The 23,993-nt window shown below is 38.1% G+C and overlaps 1 protein-coding gene and 1 long non-coding RNA gene across 3 annotated transcripts in view; one reads left to right on the top strand and one right to left on the bottom strand.

Annotated features, from left to right (window-relative positions):
* COL4A4 (collagen type IV alpha 4 chain) overlaps positions 1–23,993 on the bottom strand; it is a 71,016-nt gene that overhangs the window by 16,514 nt on the left and 30,509 nt on the right. For both annotated transcript variants that reach the window (XR_010474705.1, XM_065074020.1), the window contains 23 exons: positions 22,736–22,795; positions 22,061–22,105; positions 20,935–20,988; positions 17,236–17,305; positions 15,966–16,070; positions 15,234–15,398; positions 14,620–14,712; positions 14,135–14,298; positions 13,357–13,429; positions 11,807–11,913; positions 11,075–11,258; positions 10,227–10,295; positions 8,987–9,091; positions 8,148–8,366; positions 7,093–7,254; positions 6,295–6,465; positions 5,291–5,434; positions 4,500–4,607; positions 4,062–4,240; positions 2,785–2,848; positions 1,108–1,182; positions 553–660; positions 113–220 (listed from right to left, as the gene is read on the bottom strand). Coding sequence is in view for 1 of the 2 variants with exons in the window: in XM_065074020.1 (XP_064930092.1) it covers positions 113–220; positions 553–660; positions 1,108–1,182; positions 2,785–2,848; positions 4,062–4,240; positions 4,500–4,607; positions 5,291–5,434; positions 6,295–6,465; positions 7,093–7,254; positions 8,148–8,366; positions 8,987–9,091; positions 10,227–10,295; positions 11,075–11,258; positions 11,807–11,913; positions 13,357–13,429; positions 14,135–14,298; positions 14,620–14,712; positions 15,234–15,398; positions 15,966–16,070; positions 17,236–17,305; positions 20,935–20,988; positions 22,061–22,105; positions 22,736–22,795 (2,632 nt within the window). In the remaining variant the exon portion in view is untranslated. The remainder of the gene's footprint in view (positions 1–112; positions 221–552; positions 661–1,107; positions 1,183–2,784; positions 2,849–4,061; positions 4,241–4,499; positions 4,608–5,290; positions 5,435–6,294; positions 6,466–7,092; positions 7,255–8,147; positions 8,367–8,986; positions 9,092–10,226; positions 10,296–11,074; positions 11,259–11,806; positions 11,914–13,356; positions 13,430–14,134; positions 14,299–14,619; positions 14,713–15,233; positions 15,399–15,965; positions 16,071–17,235; positions 17,306–20,934; positions 20,989–22,060; positions 22,106–22,735; positions 22,796–23,993) is intronic.
* Positions 15,392–23,985, top strand: LOC135580246 (uncharacterized). Its single transcript, XR_010474713.1, has 3 exons — positions 15,392–20,448; positions 23,374–23,617; positions 23,734–23,985. It is a non-coding gene; the product is annotated as an uncharacterized LOC135580246 (long non-coding RNA).

The following is a 23,993-nucleotide window of genomic DNA, read 5'->3' as shown; positions in this document are numbered from 1 at the left end:
AGAATACACAGTCAAAATGTTGCTGACAAGCCTTTTCCATTTTCACTACTAAAATGGTATTTATGTCTGGTGCTGTTACATGACCAGTAGAACAGCACTGTATACTGTTTACCTTTTCTGCCTTGTGATCCAGGTAATCCTTGCAATCCTGGAGGTCCCAAAATTCCATGTTTCCCTTTTTCTCCAGGTTCTCCTGGCAATCCCTGATGACCTGTCGCTCCTACACACACACACACACACAACTATGAATGTGCAAATCTATTAAACTGTTGATTTATTTTTCTTTTTTATTCATGCTATGCAGCACACTGCATTAATCAGAGGTACCTGAAAGTGTATGGGAATGTATGAAGAACTGATGGATTTTGCTCTCTGAGAGTGAGCAGACTATTGCTGCTGTCTATGGGCATGGAAATAGCTTTCAATCCACACCTTCATATGATCTACGATTTCTCCAGCATCCTCCACAGAGGTGCCTCCTCAGCCAAATTTTCCTGTTCCATGTATCTTTTGAGCTGTTACATGGCACTATTTTTTAAACTTTGGCATTACCTGGAAATCCAGGTATTCCTGGGTATCCAGGGTCACCCTTGGATCCTGGTCGTCCAGGTTGCCCTTGGATACCTGGTGAACCCTTCTCTCCTGGGAATCCACAGAGTCCTTAAAGAAAAAAGAAAATCTAGCATTTATTTGTTTAAAGTTGCCCATTCTTCATTTCATTATAAGCTTACAAATATAAAAGTTCAGTAAGGTGTTTCTTGACTAGAAAAATAATTTTATACAAATAATGCTGGTCCTTGCATCTATATATAGCAATGAATTCTACCCATCTCTCTGGTAATACCTGAAAGAGCAGACATGCCCAGCAAGAAACAGCCAAGCCAGGTTTTATTCTGGTGTCAGTTTGTTGGTGCTGTACTAGACAACAGCCTCTACCTCCAATGTTCATCCTGGCTATATTGCACGTTGTGATGCCTCTCCAGTCCCTGGGCTTACAACTATAGAAAATACCACTCATGAATACACATGAAGAAGAGCTCTCTATCCACTAACAAAACTTAGAGAAAATAAGTTTTTATGCCCAATTTTTTCTTCAGTCAGAGGTACCTGGTAATCCTGGATCTCCGGGAGGCCCTTTTCGACCACGTGTACCAAGCAGAGGAATTGGGTCACCTCTCTTGCCTGTTGAGTGACAACAGCTTTCATTTCATACAAGTATCCTTTTCATCCACAAAGCCAAAGTTGGACAACTTTCTAAGATCAGATAATTTACTATATATATTAGCAGCTATAAAAGGGACTGAGAACATAGAATGAAAAATGCTTTGGCCCATGCAACTTATCTGCCAGCTCAACTTGTCTCGAAGTATTAACTCAATTTGTGTTTCGAATGACTCCTGGCAGCATTCATGTAAATTTTCCATAATAAAAAAGCCAAAAACAAAACCAAAAATTATGGGAACTTTACCAATACTGACAGCATATAATGAAAAGGTATTGAATAAACTCCCTGTAACACTTTATTAAACAAAGAGAACTCCTTATGTAGGTTTGTGAGGATATGCAAAATCAATATAGTGTGAGTCTATTTTACTCAGTAAAGACCTTTCAGGGACTCGCTGAGGACTTTAAGCCAGCACACCTTCTTCTCTCTGTCTGTGCTGAAATTCCTGTTTATCACGTAATCAATAATTCTGAGCAATTTTGCCTTAAATTGTCTGTACAAATGTCTGACCTCTCCTACCAACTCCTGCTGTTTCCAGCTTCATTGTCTGATTTTGCTCTGAAGGCTTAAGAGAAACTATCAAGTTCAAATGTTGCGAGAAATCCCCTGCCATAGCAACCCCCACCTTTACTGGCTATTTCCTGCTTTAGTTTTAAGGAAAACTTTTCCAGTAAATTTGTTTTCAATACATTTCATAGAAGTTTTCTTTATATTGACTATTTTACTTCACTTTTTCTTTTTTTTTCTTTTTTTTTTTGGTAGGGACATATTCCCTGGCTGAGAAGGTCTTGAATTTTTGAAGAAATGGAAACTGTAACTGAGAAAATAATTTCTCCTGTCCTCTTAATGCTTTTTTCCAAGCAAAGACTTAATTTTGTTATTAGTAATGAAGTCCTGCTTCATGGAAATTTGGAATATGATGGACAATACCATTTTGTATTTCACGGAAACACTTTACAAATCTAAATATTATAGATAATTTTTTCAGAATAATCTCTACCTATGCAAAAAATAATATGCAAAACTTTATCTTTTAAACTGAATAATTTTGCTTGCAGGGGTATGAACTCTGCCTGATTTCTTATGCTACACTTTCAGATGTTCCAAGAATGCAAAAATCATAGCCTGGAAAATAAGTGATATAAAAAAAAGATATAAATCATGTAAAATATTTTTAAAATTCCACATATCTGTATAATACTATACCATAATGCCATAAACAATTGCATTTTCTCTTATTTGATTTGACAAATTTTACAGATCCATAAGAGTGGATTTTTGCATGTGTTTGATGGAATATTAAACCCTATGAAATCTGACACAAACTTATCTTCTAAACTAGAAAGACCTACTTTAGAAGGGACAAACTGTTAAAGAATATAGCAAAACGCAAATTTTCTCCTCAGGTAAGTCAGACTTGTTTCTAATGATATTTGTGTTTTAATTCTTTTGACTTCTGTCCTGTTTCCCCTGTTCTAGTGAGTATTTGCCATCTATCAGAGCACACTCATCCTAACAATACTGCTCTTCTCAAAAGTACATCTGTTTGAACTCATTACCTTTAGATCCTTTGGGGCCAGTCAGTCCTGGGTTTCCAGGGATTCCTGGTAAGCCAAAATCACCCTGATTTAAAAAAAAAAAAAAACAAACACAAAATAATGATTGACATAGGATATGTGTAGCAGGAATGATCTGTAAGAGCATTTGGTTCTCTTACAGAGAACAGTTCTCTTACAGTAAACAGACCAGCAATCAATATGAATAGCAAAACTGTGCCTGAAGCTCAACAGCAAAGCATGCTTTCTTTGTTACATGTCTAACAGTGACCACTAACACTTCCAAGAAGCTGTAGATTAAACTTGCTAATCATTTTGAATTTGTGCTTCCATAGTTTATGCTAACTTTTGGCTTGAACAGCTTAAATTCCCCACAGATGGCTTTAGTAATTTGATTTAAAAGGTACCGTAAAAATGTACCAAATATTGTTGTATGTTGCCCAAAATTTACTATAAACATTAACCAGAAATACGTTGTACTGTAACAGTAAGAATGTAGAGGTTTCTCTTAGTTCTTCTTTTGAATAATGTCCTGTAATCAGCAAACATATTATCTCTTCAAATAAATATAATAAAAGCCAAGTGAACCAAAGATATGTCCCTTTACAAAAACAAACAAACCACAAAACAACTGTGCTTTAAGCTTCATGTAATCTCAAAACGTGTCTTCCTAGCATACAAGCCAGAGAAGAATTTTATCTTATATGTGATATATGTGCAGTTTTCTCTATTTGTTCTTAAGCAATATTGCCTGCTTGGGTTCTGTTTGGTGTAAGTCGTCAGTATGGGCACAGAAGACTTGGTTTGTCATGTCTATTGGCTTGGCTGCTCCGCATAGCAAGATATAGCTTGATATAGCAAGAAACAGCTATACATTTTCCTAATTTCATACTTGTGCTGCTGCTACATTATGATCTCTGCAGTAAGTGATTTGTCAATCTGTTCTTAGGAATCATGGTAAAGACTTGATTGTGCATCCATTTTTTTTCTCCCCCTAATTAGTGTGGTGTAGCCTGGACTTGCACCAAGTGGCCATATATTATAACAAAATCACAACATGCAGCTAGGAGGGAGGGTAGATGCCCTTTGTTGACTCTGACTACAGTTCCTGCTAAAATGTTATCAAAGGATTGAAGTGTTGCAGAAAGGAATTTTCTGACAGTCTGTTTTCAGGAGGAGCATCTAAAGGGTAAGTACAATAGAAGTGCCCTTCACCATGTTTCTTGGAGGAAGGAGATAACTGCAAAGTCCAGGACACTTCACTACCGCTTTCAGTTTACCTGGTCACCTGGTTGTCCTTGAAAACCTGTACTTCCTTTAAAGCCCTTTGGTCCTGGGAGACCCCGTGATCCTGGAAACCCCATCAGTCCAGTGTCACCGTGGTCACCTGGCAGTCCCGGGACACCGTTCTTCCCTGGAAATCCTGGAGTGCCTCTGAAACCAGTATTGCCTTTTTCACCTGAAGTTAATTGCAGAACAAGATAACAACCAATATAGTCGAGCTATGATTTGGCGCTTATTTTGCATATGGCTATGCATTCCCCTATGTGTATTGCCTTAGTAATTGTCCAAAGAAACTAGCCTGCTATTTTAAGAATCTGTAAACACGGTAAGGTAGCTGGGTGTTACTGCAACTGTGAGTCCAAACCTGTGAAAAACACCAGTGACTTACAACAGATGAATGTGTGTATATGCAGGGCTTTATTTTATGAACCTACCTCTTTCACCTTTAAATCCATCCTCACCAGGAAACCCTGGTTCCCCCTTTTGTCCTTTCTCAAGACGGAGGTTAATGCAGCCACTGTCTCCGGGAGGCCCTCTTTCACCTTTGAACCAAACATATGGAATGTAAGTAAATCCTCATGACATGTCCTGAAAATTAATTTTAGTGAAGACTTCCATAACAGAGACAGCTTTCAAATGCAGTTCTCAGTGGTTTCAGCAGGCTCACTGCTCGCACAATTTATTAGCCTTCTTTTTTTTTTTTTGTTAGTTAATTCACTAGTAACCCAGGTTATGTTAAATCAGAATTATTCCCTGCTTGTCTGGAATATGAAATATGGTGATTTTATTGTCTACTCCATAGTGTACTGTCTGTTATTGCACCCTGGAGTTGGTTGTTCTCTTTCTTACGTTAATATTTAGAGAGATTATTTCCTGTACGTTTTACATAGATTGAAGAACACAGACAATATAATAGAAAACTTGAAAAATCTAAAGTTTCAGATGTGTACAGGACAAAATTCAAGGTTTGCCTGAATAAGTGATGTTACTGTGTTTGATTTAGTGGTAAATGCGCCTATTCATCTGAGCAGAATTAATTTTTCTTTAGTTATTTTTCGTCATGCATTTGTAAGTGAGATAACTGTATCTAGAATTTAGTATCTCTGAAAATAGAAGTGAATATACCCTTATAACAAGAAGAAAAAGTAAATATATTCTTAACACAGTAGTAACAAAACTAAACATAGCAATAATATAACTACAGAGTGAAGTGATTTTTACAAACCTTTTATTCCCATATCTCCACATTCTCCACTAGGCCCAGGTGGACCCATTTCTCCTTCTTCACCTTTAATACCAGAGATTCCCATTGGGCCTTGTGTTCCTGGGAGTCCTGGGAATCCTTGGGGCCCATGAATCCCTTTGCTTCCTGGTAATATTAAATGCTTTATTTACATATTCAGCCTGCTATGCTGTGGCTGTCATATTCTAAGGAAGAGTGTAAAGCAAAAGGCAGGATGTTTAGCAGGTCTCCTTAGGGAATCAGCAAAGCTAGAGACCCAATAGCTGGAGCGTGGCTTCATGCCAAGATCAAACTTGCCTTGAAAACCAGATTGCCTTGAAGCAAATAATTATTTTCCCCCTCCCCGCTGCCACACTCTGGAGCTTTCAGCTTCACTCACTATAAAAGCAGCTATCCTCAGCACACCTCAAATAATATGCATAGCCTAAGACACCACCAGATTTTGCTTGTGGCTACTGGAAATCACGACTTCTCTGTTCAGATGACAGAAGAAAAGAGGATTTTGCTATGATTATTGAGAACTTTTGCCCATTAGCCAGCGGTGACTCAGGACCAAAATCACGTTTTTTTAATAAGTATTAGACAAACTGTGAAGCTATTTCTCCACTTACTAATCAGCATACAATCACAGACTGCATCAGTAAAGGAGATAGTGTGGATGTTATAAACAAGATATTGTTCTTATTATAGCATATTATAACGTCAACCTCTTACAAACAGTCAGGAAATAATATATGGAAATATGTCAGTGTTGTAAAACAACTAAAGCACCAGGATGCATCAAGCTATTTCCATCCCTTTGTTTTCATTATAAGAAAAAGAACAGAGGATGCTATTGTTCTTGCCTGTGCCCTGCTGCAGGGTCTTATTCTCGAAGCTGGAAAGGGAGGAGGGTGCAAAGTACTGCCTAGCTTTAACAGCAGTAGGAACAGCTCCCTCTACAGGAGAAGTTACAGATGAGGTGATCTGCAGGGTGTTTAACATACCTGTTTGTCCTGGGAAACCAGGGGGCCCTTTATTGCCTGGAAGTCCTGGAAGTCCTCGGGAGCCTGGAGGACCTGGAGGACCTTGTGAGCCAGGAGGACCTTTGAGACCTTTGATTCCAGGTGGCCCACTTAGGCCTCTGTCTCCCCTCTGACCTTTAAAGCCTGGTAAGCCTGAAGAAAAAGAGCTTTATTCTATGTATGTAAATGCAGGACAAGGGTTCAGCAATTGTATCTAAAAAGTAAAAAATGACAGATTTTGGGTTAAATTTGAATGTCATAAAACATGCCAAAATGACTTGGAAACTTTGCTACTGTGCTGAAGTCCTGACTGCCTAGGTTTTTCACCTGCAATGTTTTTCTTGTATTTCTTCAGTGAGAGACATATCAGTAGAAGCATCCTGTGAAAAAGCCCTAATTCCTAAACACTTTTGATGTGTATGTCTCCTAGCTCTCCATAAATAACAGTTCTGTTTAAGAATAAGGAAGATAAAAGTATCACAGTAATGACAGGACAATAGAATAAGAGTTACTCTTCTGTGGATAACTTGATAGCGAACACGCTGATTTGGCCAGTTAAGGAACAGTATAGGAAGGGAAGGAAACTTGGGAAACATTTGAGATGTATGCTATACATTCCTTGAGTTTAAGGAAATGTGTAAAACATAATGTACACCCCCACTAATGAGCAGCACTCTTGGAAGTATTTGTCATGACAGCCACAAAAATCATGTGATTAAATCTGCTAGAACAGATGTGCAAAACTTAGAGCTGTGAGGCAACCTGATGGACGTTGTGTACCTTGAGGTCCTGGCAGGCCTGCGGCACCTCTGAGTCCTGGTGGCCCTGGTAAACCTGGGACACATGGTGGACCAGGGAAGCCTGGACATCCTGGTGCTCCTATATCACCTTCTGGGCCTCTAAAACCTTTGGCACCTGGAAATCCTGGGGTACCAGGCTGTCCTGGAAACAAAAAACATTGTAAAACATTTTACTTCCATTACTTACCATCCCTCAGAATTTCTAATTGTAATTTTGAAATTACACATTCCGTTATTGTAATATCCTCTAGTGTTTGTATAGTTTCTGAAAACTGATGCTTTTCTGCAATTTAGAATTGGCTGCTGTGAAGAGCTTCTTTCTTTAAGGGACAAATTCTAATTCAACCCTCACCTATAGGTGAAAATTTTAAGGCACAAAAAGCTAGTGTCTGGTGTGTAGGAGCAGAATGGAAGGAACTCACTGGCATGCACCAGCTATGCAGTGCTGGGCTCAGTTCTATAGGTGTTCCCTGCACAGAAGGGGGTGTGTCTCTGCTCAGGGCCAGGCAAAATGAAACATCTGCTATGAAGTGGGAAGGAAGTGGCACTGTGGAAACACCTGCAGCAACCAGCAAAACTCCCCTGCAGAAATAAGGACTGTAGTGCCCAAGATACTGAAAATTATTATGTATAACTCTGGGCAAAGAATTTCACCCTTTCTCCCTGAGCGTTCTCCCACCTCTTGCCAGCCTTTTCAGGTATGAGTGAGCACCCTGAGGCAGGGCCTATGCGCATGGCAGAGCAGGAGGCCCTAAGCACAGATGGCCACAAGGCAACAAGTAACAGTAGTAAGAATAGGAAGTTGCACTGTTACTCCATGGACTGGGCAAAGGCAGCTTCCCCCTCCTGCAGTGCAGATCTCCTTAGTGGAGGATCCACCTTAACTTTAAAAATATAGGCATAAAAATAGGGCATACCATCCACAGTCACCATTAGGGATCCAGATAAGAGCAAGTTTTATCTGAATCGGGGCCACCTTTGCTCAGATTTTCCCCTTTGAACATACGGAAAAGCTTCATAAAAACTGATTCATACCTCGAAGCCCAGGAATGCCGGGATCACCCCTTGCTCCATGTGCACCAGGTGGCCCTGGCAGTCCCCTGTTGCCTGGGATTCCTGGAGGACCATATGTGGGATCACCTTGAACCCCTTTCTGACCATCTATGCCAGGTGGTCCTGGAGGGCCACTTCTACCATCAACTGTAGATCCTCTTTCACCTTCATCACCAGGATCACCAGCTCTGCCTCGAAAGCCTGTTGATATGATTTTTAAATTCAATTATGGCATAATTCAGAAATTGGTCAGAAGTTGGTTGGTGGTGTTTTGTTCATTGTGGTTTTATTTTTATTTTATTTTATTTTATTTTATTTTATTTTATTTTATTTTATTTTATTTTATTTTATTTTATTTTATTTTTTAACTTGAATGTTATAATGCAAATTTAACCAGAATTAAGTTATCACTTTGCAAAGAAAAATAACATCATACATTAAATTTCAGGTTTCTCATATATAGCTAATGGTACACAACCATTTAAGGAGGTAATTGTTCCTGTGGGAAGTGGCAGTGGTTTCCTTTGGGGCAGCATCTATCTTGTATACTGTCACTCTTGTCCACTTCAAACCCTTTGCTAAAATTATGCTAATCATTCTTAGTTTTCTGAGAATATTTCCTCTCTGGACACTGAACTTTAGGTCATTGCAGTACCTGCAATGCTGGAGGAAAGAAAGGGAAACAGGTGAAGATTCCTCTTCCATTAGCTTTCATGGAAATGTGCTTCCTATTCTGTTCTACCATGGCAGCTACCTTACCCTGCATGTACGCATTACAGCTTGGCTAGCAGGTCTCCTGGATTAAAAAAAGCACAATTCACCTTCTGGCCCAGGGATTCCTGCTCCTGGCCTCCCTCGATGGCCTTTTTGTCCTTCAAAGCCATTTGGTCCAGGATAACCAGGGAGTCCTTTTAAACCCTTTGGTCCTGGAAACAGAAAGAAAACATGTAAAATTGAAAAAACAAAACAAAACAAAACAAACAAACAAACAAACAAACAAAAAAACAAAACAAACAAACAAACAAAAAAACCAAACAAAAAAACCAAAAAAACCTCACCAACTGTCGAGAGTTCTAAAATGTGTGATATAAGGAAACAGTATTTCTTCTTCATCCCATGCAAATTCATGTACTTTGAAGACAAGTGGTTTTCATCTGTTTCTAAATATTTTGGGGATGAGGACTTGTTGTCCCTAATGGATTTGTTCCCTAACGCATAAACAGCAGACTGCAAATCACCGAGGTAAATTAGCAAAAAAAAATCTCCTGTAACATTAAGATCTTATAGGATATCAACGATATTCACCTAGTTAATGACAGGTGTCAACTTATTCTTATGTTCTCCTGTGCTATATGCTGTTTCTGGTATGGTGCAGATGAGCTCAATCCCTATTATTTCATGTCTGTATAAATATTAGCTACTGCCTACAATACTGATGTATTACCTGTGTAATACCATATGAAGGAGCATGAAAATCCAGAATCTCCCTTTGTTCTGATCAGGATTTCCTGAGGTATTTCCAATGTTTTGGAGGTGACCACAAGCAATATTTTGTCAGTTTCTGGATAAGTTCTTTGAATTTAAATTAAGTTGAACAAGTTGAAGTAATTGTAATAAGTATTCAGATTTTAGGGCTCAGTCACAACTTGCCATGAGCAATATAATTTTAGAAATTACAGATTTGCAGTGTATTTTTGCCTTGCATGGTTTTTTTTCCTGGTATCCAGATGTACCTATTCTAAGTCTTATCTGACTCTAGCCATCTGTGTATTTTAGACTCTCTCGTGCATTTTAATTGAGGCAGGACAGTTTCAAGCTACCTTCCTTTAGTCATTTCTGTGGTGGCAGCCTGCACACCTTTTGATCATGCAAATTATAGCTGTCTAGCTCTTGGTTCTATTAGATGAGTATGTTCCTGTGTATTTGCAGTTTTACATTGTGAGGCATGTATCTGCTGAAAAACTAGAAGAGTGTATCTTTTTAGGATATCTTCTTTTTTTAATGAGCAACCTAAAACTCCATTTCAATTAAAGCCAAAAATTTTCCCATCTGTAAACATACCTTGAACACCTTTAAAGCCTGGGGGACCTGGATTTCCAGGGTACGGTAAGGCAAGGCGGACAGTCTCACCTGAAGCAAGAGGGAGAAACTGGTCTGTTTGATTTCAGAATAAATGGAATCTGAACATTTACTCTAATATTTCTGTGGAACTAAACAACTGTGTGAAGGTAAAGAGACTGTTTATGCACATTCTTATTTCCATATTAATTAAGGTTTGATGGGGAATCTTAAAGTACTTGATGCTTATTTGGTATAAAATATTGGTAATGATTCAAACTGTTGTAATACAACTGCATTCTGTAAAGGCAAAGACTTTTTGGTTTTGATTGATTGTTTGTTTGTTTTTAGGTGCTGCAGAAATTTGTCTTTACAACAGTTTGTTGCAAGAAAGAAATAGTATTTTCATCTCAGTTCTGTTTACATTTCTGATTCATACATATTGCTATGAGATTTTTTGTTTTTATTTTGGTAGGGATTTTTTTATAACCAAAAACCAGACCAATTCCTAAGTATGAGATGTATCTCTCTTCCTTCAGCAAAAAAACATTGCCTTGCAAATCCTTACACTCAGGAATACTTTTCACTGCAGAAAACAATTCCTCTGACAGTGTGCAAGTGGCACATTGCAGGTTTAAGGCCCTTCGCAATTCGTATCTCACTAGTGTCTGCTGCTGAATGCTGATCGTATTGTACCTTTCAGTGACTGTATTTTACATGATCACGGAGCTGGCCAAAATTGATTTTCACTGTAAATTAGTAACTCTGTATATAATACACATGAAACTGTAATGGATGCCACCAAACATGTATTTTGTCATTTGGTTCTTAATTTAAACATTCAAAATTACCTTTCTGGCCCTTTGGACCAGGTGGCCCAACATTACCAGTATCACCAAAGTCTCCAGGGCTACCTCTGACTCCTGGAGGGCCAGGAAACCCCAAACCAGGGAATCCCATCTGTCCTTTTAGCCCAGGAAGTCCTGGCACCCCAGGGAATCCTTTATCACCCAGCAGTGGGACTCCAGAATCACCCTAAAAGAAATAAATTGTTGGTAAGAAATAATAAGACCTAATTCCTTTCCTGTCTTTTGATTTTCAGAAGCCATGTAGAGACCGATATGGAGAAACCGCTCTTCCACAGTGAAGTGACGTGGATTATATTAGTAGTTTAAATATTCAAGGGCAATATGAACAAAGGGTAGAGGTTTGTGGGAGTTTTTTTGTTTTGTTTGCTGTGGTTTTTTGTTGTTGTTGTTGTTATTGTTGTTTGTTTTGTTGTTGTGGTTGGTTTGTTTCTTTGTTTTGTTTTTTCCTTCTTCTTCCTGATCCATAGTATTGTCACATAGCATATGCAGAAATTATATTCAGGAATGACAAATAAACAGTAACGCCTCCAAGAAAATAATGTTTCAATGGATAAAAGCTATTATTTTTTTATCTAGGCTAACATAAAGTTATAAAAGTGATTAATCTGCTAGGAAATTGGAATAAAATTGTACTTTTCTTTAAGTAGCTAGCCCTTTCATAAAATAATATGTTAACTGAAATGGAAAAAAAAATTCTGAGAAAGTCAAGCGTACCTCAGCTCCTTTTTCCCCAGGCAATCCTGGTTCCCCATCTCTGCCATCATTACCTCTTTGGCCTGGAAATCCTGGAACCCCAGTAGGACCTCTTTCACCTTTTATTCCTTAAAACAATTAAAAAAAAAAAAAAAGTATAATATTTGCAGTAAGGTGTTTGATTTGTGGTAGGTTTTGGTGTGTTTGTTTGTTTGTTTGTGGGTTTTGTTTGGTTTTTGTTTTTTTTTGTTTTGTGTTTCTTTTGAGTTTTTTTTTTGGTTTGTGTTGTTTTGGGCGGTTGGCTGTCTGGGTTTTTTTGTTTTTTTTTTCTTTTGGTTTGTTGCTTTTTATTTTTCTCTGCTTAGTTAAATGCAGGGTAACCACTCATCATATCTGTATGATAATTTCCAGTTCTTTAATTCACCTTTCCTTAATTAGGCATTTTAGGCTTAGGAAGGCAGTATGTAGTTGGACACCTCATGGAACAACTTGATCTCTCTGTAAAAGGAGTGTTTACAGGCACCACAATAATGTGGCTTTTATTCATGCTATATACAGAATGAGAACATTTTGCTATTGAAACTAGTCAGAGTTTTACTTTTTATTTCAGTGAAATCAGTAAATAGCAATGCCACATGGTGCAGAATATTTGCATCAATACTCCCCAAAGCTGTGAGGTTTTTTTTCCTTTTTTTACCCCTAGGTTTCTCTTGCATTGATATTTTTGAAAACATAATTTTTGCATAAAGGACTATAAAACTATTCGAATCCAAAGATTCATTTTTCTGTGTCAAGAAATCCTTTGCAAATAAACAGTGAATGTTTTGCCCTGCTCCGACATCTGTAAACAAACACAGGCATCCAAAGCTAACCTAACTTCTCCTAAACAATGAGATGGACAATCTTTTGTCTGAATAATTAGTTCAGCATTTCTAGCTAAGCTTTGCTATCAGATTGCTGTAATTTGTTGTTGCCTGTTTCTTTTGCTTTTGGAAGTCGCAACCATTACTGTGGAGAGGTTTTGATCTATTTAATTACAATAATTTCAGTTGTGCAACTGGTGGCCTATTGTTCCTCTTCAGTGGTTGCTCAAGAGTAACTTTTAGAAATAGGAGCAGGAATCTGAATAGTCACTGAGTCTTTGAGTTTTTTCCCAAGAAGGATGTTGGTGCTTTATGTTGCAATAACAGCTGGTATACTGGAAGAGGACACTTCAGGAGGTGGCTTCTGTACAACATTATTTCTTCACGTTTTCACAATATTCTGCTTAGTCTCTGCTACACAGACCTCTGGAAGACTCTGATTATCAATCACATGACATAAAAAGTCATTTTTAGCATTAATGATAAGCTGTTAAACTGTTTTATGGCTCAACTGTAGGATAAAACCCACAACATCCTGTGTCATTCTTGTGTTTAGCAAGAAGAAAATGAATGAGATGGTACCAAGAAAGCAGTTTGGATATACATAACCTCTATGCTTCAGTAACTTACTAAACTAATGACGTTTCTCACACTATTGTCTAAGCATTGTATAGGAAACAAAAACGCTATGATAAAATGTGTGTTTACCTTTTATTCTAACTTGTCCTGGATCACCCTTCTCTCCTTTTTCCCCATGTTGTCCAGCAGCACCAGGTGTCCCCTAATCAATGACCAAAAAAAAAAAGTTGTCAGTTATCTCCAGCAAGGAAGGAAGTACGGGAATTGAGGGGAAAATAGATCTCTTGCTCTTGTGTTGTTTCCCAAAACCAGATCAATTAAAGTAACATTGAAAGATGTCTATAAAGAGGTGTGTGAATGGCACCTGCCCTTTTCAGCCTGACTCTGCTAAATGCACAGATACAAAACTATAAGAAATTTTAACAGTAGAAGAATTGGGTCTATGTCCATATACAGCTGTGGCTGTAAATGCGACAATATCAAGCTGCGAATGATTCACAAACTCTTCCCACTGCAGGCTTCAACCCACAATCCACCAAGGCTACACAGGAAGGGAATCTCCAGAGTGCAGTGGCTGCTGGAGGAGGCTGTGAAGATGGCCATAGGTAAGTGATGTTTTTTTTGCTGAGTGAAAGTCCACAAAGCTGCCAATAAAGAATTCATCTGCATCTAGTTAGGTACACAGCATGGGATTCTGTCTCTTGGTGTAAAGCTTTGCCCACTGCTGCAAGGGAAATCAGACAGAAGCTAATAAAATGCTTCCTCCAACCAGACTGTAAGAAGCAAAAGTAGATAAAACTTTCAGATAGTTTTCCAGGGCAGTTTCTCCACCATTCTGCTCAAATGTCTCCTGCGTAAGTGATAACTTGATGTTATTAATTTACGGAAGCTCATGAAAACTACTCACAGGGAGCCCTGGTGATCCCATTGCACCAGATAAGCCTGGATCGCCCTTTTCTCCATGTCTTCCAGGGTATCCCATTTGTCCTTTCCTTCCTTGAGTACCTGGAGGTCCTTGCACACCACGGGGACCAGGAGGACCAGCACCACATGAGCAAAGGCCTTGTTTTCCTAAGTAAATGTGTCAAAATTACATTGAAACAGTTGCAAAATTATTACACAAAAAAAACCCACCTTTTTTTTTCCTACATGAGCAGTGCACAGACCATGTTATCTCACTGTGGCCTTCAAAGGGATAAAGCATAACAGTCTCTCTTTGCAGTGCTGAAGAACTGCTGCACTGACATGTCTCTATTGCCTTAGAAGCCCCAGTGCCAATACACCATTTAACTCCACACTTTGATGGGCCTTATTCTCCAAGTTACCATAAACTTTTTGCAAATACCTGGCAAAGGTCTCTTATTCCAATTGTTACTATCCAGGTGTACTTACCCTTTTCTCCTTTTTCACCTTTTCTTCCTGGAAGGCCTATCTGACCTTTTGCTCCAGGTTCTCCAGGGATCCCTCTGTCAGTACAGACTACACCTTTGAAAAAACAAATTGTACAGCTAGCATAAATCAGGTTGACTGTTTCCATGCTTAGGTCACGTGTTCTCCTCTCCCTTATCTTGTTATCTTCACATGAAAAGCTAGAGACCTTAAGAAATACTTTACAAGTCATTGCATAGATCATACAAGAGTCAGTTTGGGTAGACTTGATGTTGACATATTGTTTTCTCATTGCCACTACTACTTATAACTCCTGTTTTTTTACTTAAGGATGCTGATTTGGGTTTCCTGCCCAGTTTGCTATGTTTTTAACTTCCAGTAATGTATTTTTAGGGACATTTTTCATATATGTTACTTTGTGGGTTTAAATCACTGAGAAAACCATTAAAATCTTAACATTTTACTGATCAACAACTAATAAGAAAAACTTGTTTTCTGTACATGTAAAGTTTGATACATCTGTCAAAATGCACTCTTCACCTCTGTGTTTTTAGTGGGACCAACAAAAGCAATGAATCTATTAATATTCTCAACATATAAATTGCTGATGAACCTACTCGGTAGTCCAGGTAAGCCTTGTCTTCCTGGCTGTCCTGGTAGGCCTGGTGGTCCAGGAAATCCAGGTCTTCCTGGGATCAATTCACCTGTTCCAGGGTAACCAGGATCACCTTGAAAACCCTGAGGTCCTGGTGCCCCACTTACTCCTGGCAGGCCAGGCAGACCTATAAAGATAAAAAAGGTATGTAGCCCATTCAGCTTCATAGTAACAATTACATCAAGATATCAAGGATGAAATTACAGACCATTCAGAACTGTCCTGAAGAAGAGCTTTTATATAGAAAGACTTAAATTTAAATCTTTAGGTTTTCCAGGATTCCCAGGGGAAAAACACTCCTGCTTTAGACCTTCAAGTGCCTCTTTTCCTCCTTCCCATTATCTTTTTTCCAGATATCTCAGTTATTGTAGGTCATTAGGCAGAGCAAACTCATCCTCATCACCTTCCTTTTATATCTTTTTGAGATGGAGAAGAAAATTTTTGCGCACAGCATTCCAGAAACAGGTATACCATGGATTTACAGTGCATGATAGCATTCTGCTTTGTCTTCTGTTCCTTTTCTTTTTTTTTTTCCCTCACTAAGTGCTGAGCTAATATTTTTATTGAGTTTTCTGTAGAGCTCAAATCCTTACTGCCAGAGATTTGCACCAAGCAAGAACCAATAACAGTTTTCTTTTAGCTGCTTTTTCTCTTACTGATATATAATTGCCATTTTATCCCCCACTTCTCTTACTTGTTCCATCATCTCCTGGTCTTCCTGGCAGGCCTGCAGGACCAATTGGTCCAACTGACCCTGAATCACCAGCAGGACCTGGAAATCCAGGATCTCCTTGTGGACCTACACAGAATTATAAAAACAGGTGAACTGAACACCTTATGCAACTGACATCTTAAATCTAAAACTGCAACTAAAATTATAATTTGGGAAATACACAAAAGTAAAATACAGCAACAACTTTTGTCTTTATGAAACATTATTAAATGTGTAACAATTTCATTTAAAGGTGGGAGGATTTGGTTAATTTTCTATGGATTCTTGCCCATTTCATGGGCTCGGTTTTAACTCTTTGTCACTCCATAGTATTATCTTTGCGCTACATATTTCAGAATATCAAGAGATGTGCTTTTCCCAAATAAATACATGTAGCATATAAAACAAATGTGCATCTCATGTTATGCACATTTGGCAGTGCACACAGGGAGGTAATTTCAGGATCATCCTAGTTGAAATTATCCAAATTTTAAAAAGTATCTTCAAAATTGCTATAATGAATAAATTTTAAAATTGCAATTACATAGTGCTAAAGAAAATCTGTATCAGATATAAAGGGCTTAATTAAATTACAATATAGGTTCCCCAAGTGTGAGATGCCAAAGCAAATCCCTTCCAGGCAGTAGGCTTGGCTGTTCCCCACTGCCTCCTGCTATGAAATAAGAACTTTCACGCATCTCTTCACCACTTAGATGATAAAGATGAGGATAAAAGGAGCTATGACATAAAAACCTAGCCTGAGGTTTAGACAGGAAGGTAATAAGATTGACAGGTATTCTGTTGGGAAGTACTAGTTCCAGGATTTCATCCCTGCTATGCAATAGAAAGCTCAATTGCAGTCTAAAAATCTGTGTGTTGTGGCAACTCTGAAAACAGGAATTCTAAATTACAATGGGAAGGCTGGTTTTCTTATTTGACATCCATTATCCAGAATGGGCTTATTTTTTATAGCTTTTTCTTAAATATGCCTAGGTTCAATAGCGAGGCATAGTCCTTGGGTTCTACCTATGACTGTATGCACGAAGATCTTTCAAGCAAACATTTCGCCTGAAACTTTAAGGTAGTTCCAGTAAGATCAGTGAGACACAAACAAACACGCAATGTGGCCCCTGGGAAGATAATGTTTTAGGATTCTGCCTCCTGAATCTCTAGTGATCACTTTCAAACACCTTAGCAAAATAGGTCCTATGCACTTTATACAGCAGAAAGACTAGTTAAAACTAGCTACAACCTTTTATAGGAAGCAGTGAAGTTCCAACAGCTCCAGGAGGACCTGGGGGTCCTTTTTCTCCTGGATCCCCCTGTAAAAGTCCAAAAATAAATTTTACTGATAGATACAAATACACAATGTGCAACCATATAATTGAAAATTACAACAATGGTGGAGTATGTAAGGATGTGAAACATATCACCTGGGAAACTCCATTTTGGCAATTTTCAGCATTTAAAACCAGACCAAAAGATATAAATATTCATATTTCAGGATACCAGTGACTAAACAGTAATATACCTACTGTTTGAGTCACCATTCCTGGAGGTGTCTAAAAGATGTATAGAGGAGGCTCTTAGGGACACGGTTTAGTGCCAGAGTTGGTTTATGGTTGGACTTGATGATCTTAAGGGTCTCCTCCAATCGAAATGATTCTATGATTCTATTGCACATATCTATTTGACTCTTCACAATTTGCGACTGCTGCATTTGACTTCATTCATGTATTGTAAAGATGAATCAATTATAGTAAATCAGTACCCTATTTAATGGAGAGGTTTTGATTTAACAACCAAGTTGTAATTCTTTGCCTCAAAATTCTATACCAGAATTTGGAAATTACTTCTGTGTTGACAGATAAGCATTAAGAAATGAGGTTTCACAGTCTACAGATTATCGATGGTAAGGGATACTCAAAGTTCTTAGAAGAAGTTTAAAACATCTGCATCAGGAAAACATAAAAGTGCCTACTAATGGCAAGGAAAATCACTTCTGCTTGGAGGATTTCTGAATTTGCTTGGCTTTTGATATTTAGAATTGCAAGCAAAACGGATTTTAGGGAGGTCTTTTATGTGGCAAATTGTATTACAATTTTGCTTTGTAGATTAGGAATCAACGCTGCTCTGTGCAGCAAGTGGGAACTGAGAAAACAAGAATGTGAATGTGGGAACTGTGTAGTGAGGCTGTGTGCCTGGGACTGGAGCTCAGGGCCTTTTAGGACACAGAGAAGGAAAATTGGGACTGCAAAACCGGATACCCATTCTTACACAAGTGAAAACAAGGAGTATGTGCCTCTTTCTAGCCCTTTTTTTTTTTTTTACATTGACATCTCTATGATATTTAAACAGTTCTGGAGCTGTCACTGACTGCTGTCCTCTTGACTTTTGGCTGGCCTTTTTCCCTTGACTGTATCTTGCAGAATGAAATAATGTCACTGTCTCATCTTTGGCTATTTTAAACAGGAATGTAAATTTGTCTTCCCTAATGACATAGAAGAGTCTTCTGTGTGGCAGGAAAGAAAAAATAAATGTAGCATTTTTCTTCCTCTGATAAACACAAAAATTATTATGAGATTTAAAATTAATTTAATTATGAGAAAAGTACCCAAGATTTGCACAATATCACACTGATTTTAAAATGACACAACCAGAACACAAGAATTAAAGAGTCAGTGAGCCAAGGTAAAAAATGACAGTTCTTGATATCTCATTAAGTGACAAATTCCAGTGGTGGCCTCTGAAAATATCTGTCTTTAGGCTGTTAGGTTTTATGACGCTATCTGGCTGACACCTTTGTACGTGCTCTGGTTTCACTTTTGCTACACTCCTATATAGTGGGATATATGTGTTTGGATTATTTTGTTGACTATTACTGCCACAAACATCCAACAGAAGCATATCTCTACTGTATTCTGTAACCTGGAATCTTCTTAAAATGAAAGCTTATAATCACTTGTCAGTTTTATTGATATCCCTATTAAGCATTAAACACAGTGTTTGTTCTGTAGGTTTCTATAGCTTTATATAATGTCAAAGGCCAAGAACATTTTGTACTTCCTATAAAGACCATTCATTATTTTAATGAGTCATTCCATAAGAAGCAGAGAAGAATGGTCTCTGATTGACTTCAACAGGACTCATATCCTCCATTGTATTTTGCCTGAATTTGCCTTCTGTCTTTTTTCATATTTATAACAGAAAGGATAAGGTTAGAAGGGATATCCGGAGGTTATCTTGTCCAACCCTCCATCTCAAGCAGGATCACCTAGAGCTGGTTGCCCATCACCATGTCCAGACAGCTTTAGAATATCTACAAGGATGGAGATGAGTGCTGAGGGCAAGGATCATCTTCCTCAGCCTGCTGGCAACATTAATGATTTTCCTAACACAAGCCAGGTTACCAGTAGCTGCCTTTGCAACAGGGGCATGTTGCTGGCTCATGGTCAAGATCCACACGGTGTTGCCAATGTCCAGACTTAGGGATGGAAAGGTAGGCCAACAACTCCTTCGAGGCTCTTCTTTGCTTTAAGAAACAGTTAACATGTTTTAAAGATGAAATCTACTTTGAATGCAACTGTTGTTTTCCTGAGACTGACTATTTTTTTTTCTTTCTTTCTTTTTTTCTCTCTTTCTCCTTCCTTCCTCTCTCTCTCAAATCTGAGTTTATTTTGGATTCTATGTGAATGTGTTTATTTCAGAAAATCTATGAGAGGATGGGTTATCTCAGGAGGGGTGCTAATCATATTCTTGTTCCTCCAGTTTATGTGATTATGAGATGAATAGCTGAAGCAGACTAGATATATCTTCACTTTTTAGGAACACTCAGATTTATCCAGTTGTTTTTCAAGCAAAATTACAGCATCTGTGCAATCATTCTGAATTTTGTACATCTGCCTGAGTTAACCTGATATTTTGTGTCCATAGTCAATTAGTTTTCTTTCGCTCCATGTGTTAGCAACTGGAATTTCATCTTTCCAAAGCATTACCGCCATCATTTAAACTCTTCCCTAGTACGATATACCAAGAAATAATTATTCTTTGCCTACTCTTCGTAGCGTTAATTGATGGCTTCTCAGGGTCTGGGCTCAATGGAGACTGATGAAGGCATGGTTCTGTCTATACAATGTATTGTCTCAACTTTATTAATGATCCCTCAAACTAAAACAATTTGCACATCATGGTGAGTACTTTTTAACAGCAAAACACTTAAGGTTTGATTCTAGTTTTGGGTAGTAATGGACTGTAATGATCCTTCTGTTACTAAATAAGATATTGGGTGTTTCTGTCTAATTAGTATCTAAATGATCCCGCATTGTTGTGAAGCTGCTAATGGGCAAATGGCAGAAAAAATAACACCTAAGGACATTTTTTTTTTCCCCAAGTACAACAACATAAATGAAATCTTGGCTGAAGAAGCTGATCTAGCACTCTCCTGGCAGTCCTACCTTAGAAACAAGTAAGCCTGTGACTAAAACAGATGTTTTTATTGTCTTTTACTTATTTTCTCCATGTGTCCATTTGAATCAAATTCTGCCACCTCATTTGGTGCCAATTATCATACTAGTTCATGGGCCAAAGCTTATACGATTGTACTGTTACCTCGCAGACATCTCTGCGAAATGCAGCTCAACCACGAGTACTACAATTCATGGATTAGATAGATATACTGATAAAGGTAACTATTGGCAATTGGGATTAACCAATTTCTATGGTATGCAAAATGGAGTTCACACACTCATATGCACCAAATAGGAATGGTTACTTACATTCTTATTTATTACCACAGTTGTTGAGTAACTATGACTATCATGAAAACAGTAAATCTTAAAAGTAATTACAAGTTTATAAAAGGAAATGGTCTGATAAGCAGATACATTAGGGAGGAATCAGCAGCATTAATATAGGGGTTTGTTTGTACATGTGTGTTTGTTGGGTTTTTTACCTGTATGCCTGGATAGCCAGGTTGTCCAGGAAAACCAGCAGCTCCTGTTTCCCCCTGGAAAGGATCGTGTAAATATAATTTGATTAATCTGTTAAGACATTAATTAATTGAACAAAAACCAGTAAGGCAGTCATACAACACCTTCATGTTCTAATAGTACCCACAGTTTGTTTCAGAAAATTCCCTGAGTGTGTACAAGAGATGGTATGTTTCAAAGAATCTCTTCCGTTTAGAAAAACCTACAACTTTTATTGCCAGGTTATTTAGACAGTGGTCAGTGCATTCAGTGTAGCTGGGGCACAGAACTAGCTGGAATACGTGCCATTAGAGTCTCATAGACTGTCTGCTTAATACAGCTGAAATTGGTTTGCTGCCTGCTGAATGACCCTCTTAAACTACTATTGCATGGAAAGCATCTGTGTATTGGCTCCTCATCTCCTTTTAGGATCTACTAATACACTCATCCATCCAGTATTCACACTCTTCATGTAGGCAGTGGTAAAAAACAAAGTAAAAAGTAATTTTGCAGATGAAACAGTTACCTGGAATGTAACTCTAGATGCAAGTATCTGTACATTAATCAGATTTATGAATAGCATGATCATTACCTTAACGACATTTGAAAATCAGCTGGCGAGAGGACATAAGAAAAATGGCAAGATGTAGATCTGTATACCTACATCTGTTGTTCTTTACTCTGGTAAGATGATGTAAGTTCATAACTAGCATTTAGCCAACTTAACTGCAAATTTCTTTGCTGGAATTTCTTGAGCCAGAGAGATGAATGAAACATTCATGTAACACAAAATTATACAAACAATGTCACCATGGCAAACAAAGTTAGCATGCTGTGTAACTTTTCTGTCACAGTATATGCATGTCCCACTGACTTTTCCTCCTGCTTGCAAATTCAGATCCCATTAGCCAACTTAAGCCAAATTTCAGAGTGGCAGAAATTCAAAGAGTTCATACAACTTCCCATGGCAACAGGTAGCAGGAGAGAAAGGAAGGAATGCAGTGTGAGCTATCAAGTATGTGGAAAGTCCAAAACTGCACAAACCCACAGAAACCCAAATCTCACTGCTCCCACTGTTCAGGGAGCTGCTTATACTTTATATCTACTTACCTTCATTCCAGGAAAACCTGCAGGTCCATAAGAACCAGGATTACCCTGATAAAAGCAAGCAGAATCTGAGCTAAAACAGTAACAGCTCCCTCAAAATTACACCTACTCAGAATTGCTGAGTGGTTAGTGTTCCTGAGATAATTATCACTTGGGATACTTCCCAAAAACTTTTCAAAGTTTTTGTAAATACTTTATACATGAGATGGGCACAAGTTTTAACTACAGACCAAGGCAAACCAGACAGGTCTCTACTCAAGTTTTTTATCTTATTGCACCAAGCACAGTAGTGGACATGTTGTTCCATGGGAGCAATGGTATAAAAATCAAACATAAACTGCTGTAAAAAACTGCTATTGGCACGTACGGAATACATTAAAATTAATGTGTTAGTACTGCACTACTCCAGAGAAACTTTGTGCAGGTCTAAATATTTAGAGGATAAGCCTACAGATTTACTTTCTTTCCAAGGACAGAAAGTCTATATGAGATTATGTTTAAGTCTGAGACAGGGTGAGTCCCGGGGCAGGACCCCTAAATATTCTACACAGAAGTATGACAGATTAGTTTAAAAAAATCCTTAAAATCTTCCTTAGAAATACAAACTTAAACTGCTAAATATATTATGAACCTAATTGCAGTGAATTTGTGAAGTATTTTTTTCTGCAACTTCCTTACCCGCAGTCCAGGGAATCCAGGAATGCCTTTTTCACCCTTTTCTCCTCTCCCAAGTACACCCTGGAGCATTCAAAATACTTTGTTTAAACAAGATGCTCAGTGAAGTTTGCCAAAAATTCTAAATTTTGTGCAGGTTTAATAAGTTATATATATATTAGGTTAATTGATCTTATACTTTCTAGGATCAGTCACAGGGGTTTGCTTCATACAGCACTGCTAACAACGCCTATCTAGTTTCAGTTATTCAAGGAACCTGCTATGATATATTTTTCAAGCTTAATGTACTTTCAGCAGTTTGTTGTGTGTGTTTGTTTGTTTTTGTTTAAACTGTGGGCATCAGTCAATTTCTCAGTTCCTGCTTATAACTAACAAGTGTACTCTTATCCACATGGACAGCTAGTAATGGAGCAAGCATGTAAAGCTCATCTTTTTCAAAGTAAATCTGATATAAGTAGATCTGTTTTTTCTCCTTTGCCAGTACTAAGTAAAAGTGGTCTTTTTATGGCGGAAAATTAATTCCTGAGAAAGTGCTAGAGTGGAACCCAGAAATGTGATGTTGAGGCTTCTCATTTCTTCATTTCTGCCTACAAAGCTAAATAAGTTTTTAACAGAAACTAGACTTATTCTTTTGTCCCCAGTCATCTTCTGGTTTTCTGAGATCTGGTAGTTCCCTGCCTGTGGATTATCCGTCAGCAATAAAGACTCCAGAATCTTTTTTGTGGCCGCTTCTGCTGAGCATCCAGGAACTCCTTACTGGGACACCAAAGTTTAACCATGCTGACAGAAAGGAAAGGAAATGTAGAATAGACAGTAAAGAACAACTCTTTCTCCAAGCAAGTGGGCTCTGCCTTTTCTACTCCTGAAGGTATCCATAACATGAAGGTAAAGTATTTCCCTAACATGGGGAAACATAGATCATGCCCCACTAAGAACACATACAGATCTTCTCTATTTCTCTTAGTGAGAAAAAATAATTTCTGCTTCTATTTTCTTCCCAGTCCGTTACACGTCAACAGCTCGACTGGAGACAACACTGATCTTTTGCTACCAGGCAACAGTCAATAGGTGTGTATAAAACAGATTCAGAAAGGTTTTCCAAAGGGTTTTGAAATATTTTTGCATTCACACTGATTTAGATGGCGATTAAGTTTTATAGCACAAGTGCTGTTGTTTTTTCCATCACCTTCTGCTTTGAAAGATTAACTTAATAACCACAGAAGGACCCTGCCAGCACCACGGGGGAAAAAAAAAAAAAAAT

Source organism: Columba livia, chromosome 9, assembly GCF_036013475.1.
Source record: "Columba livia isolate bColLiv1 breed racing homer chromosome 9, bColLiv1.pat.W.v2, whole genome shotgun sequence".
NCBI lineage: Eukaryota > Metazoa > Chordata > Aves > Columbiformes > Columbidae > Columba > Columba livia.
The sequence above is the reverse complement of the archived record's forward strand: the minus strand, read 5'-3'. Positions and strand labels throughout refer to the sequence as shown.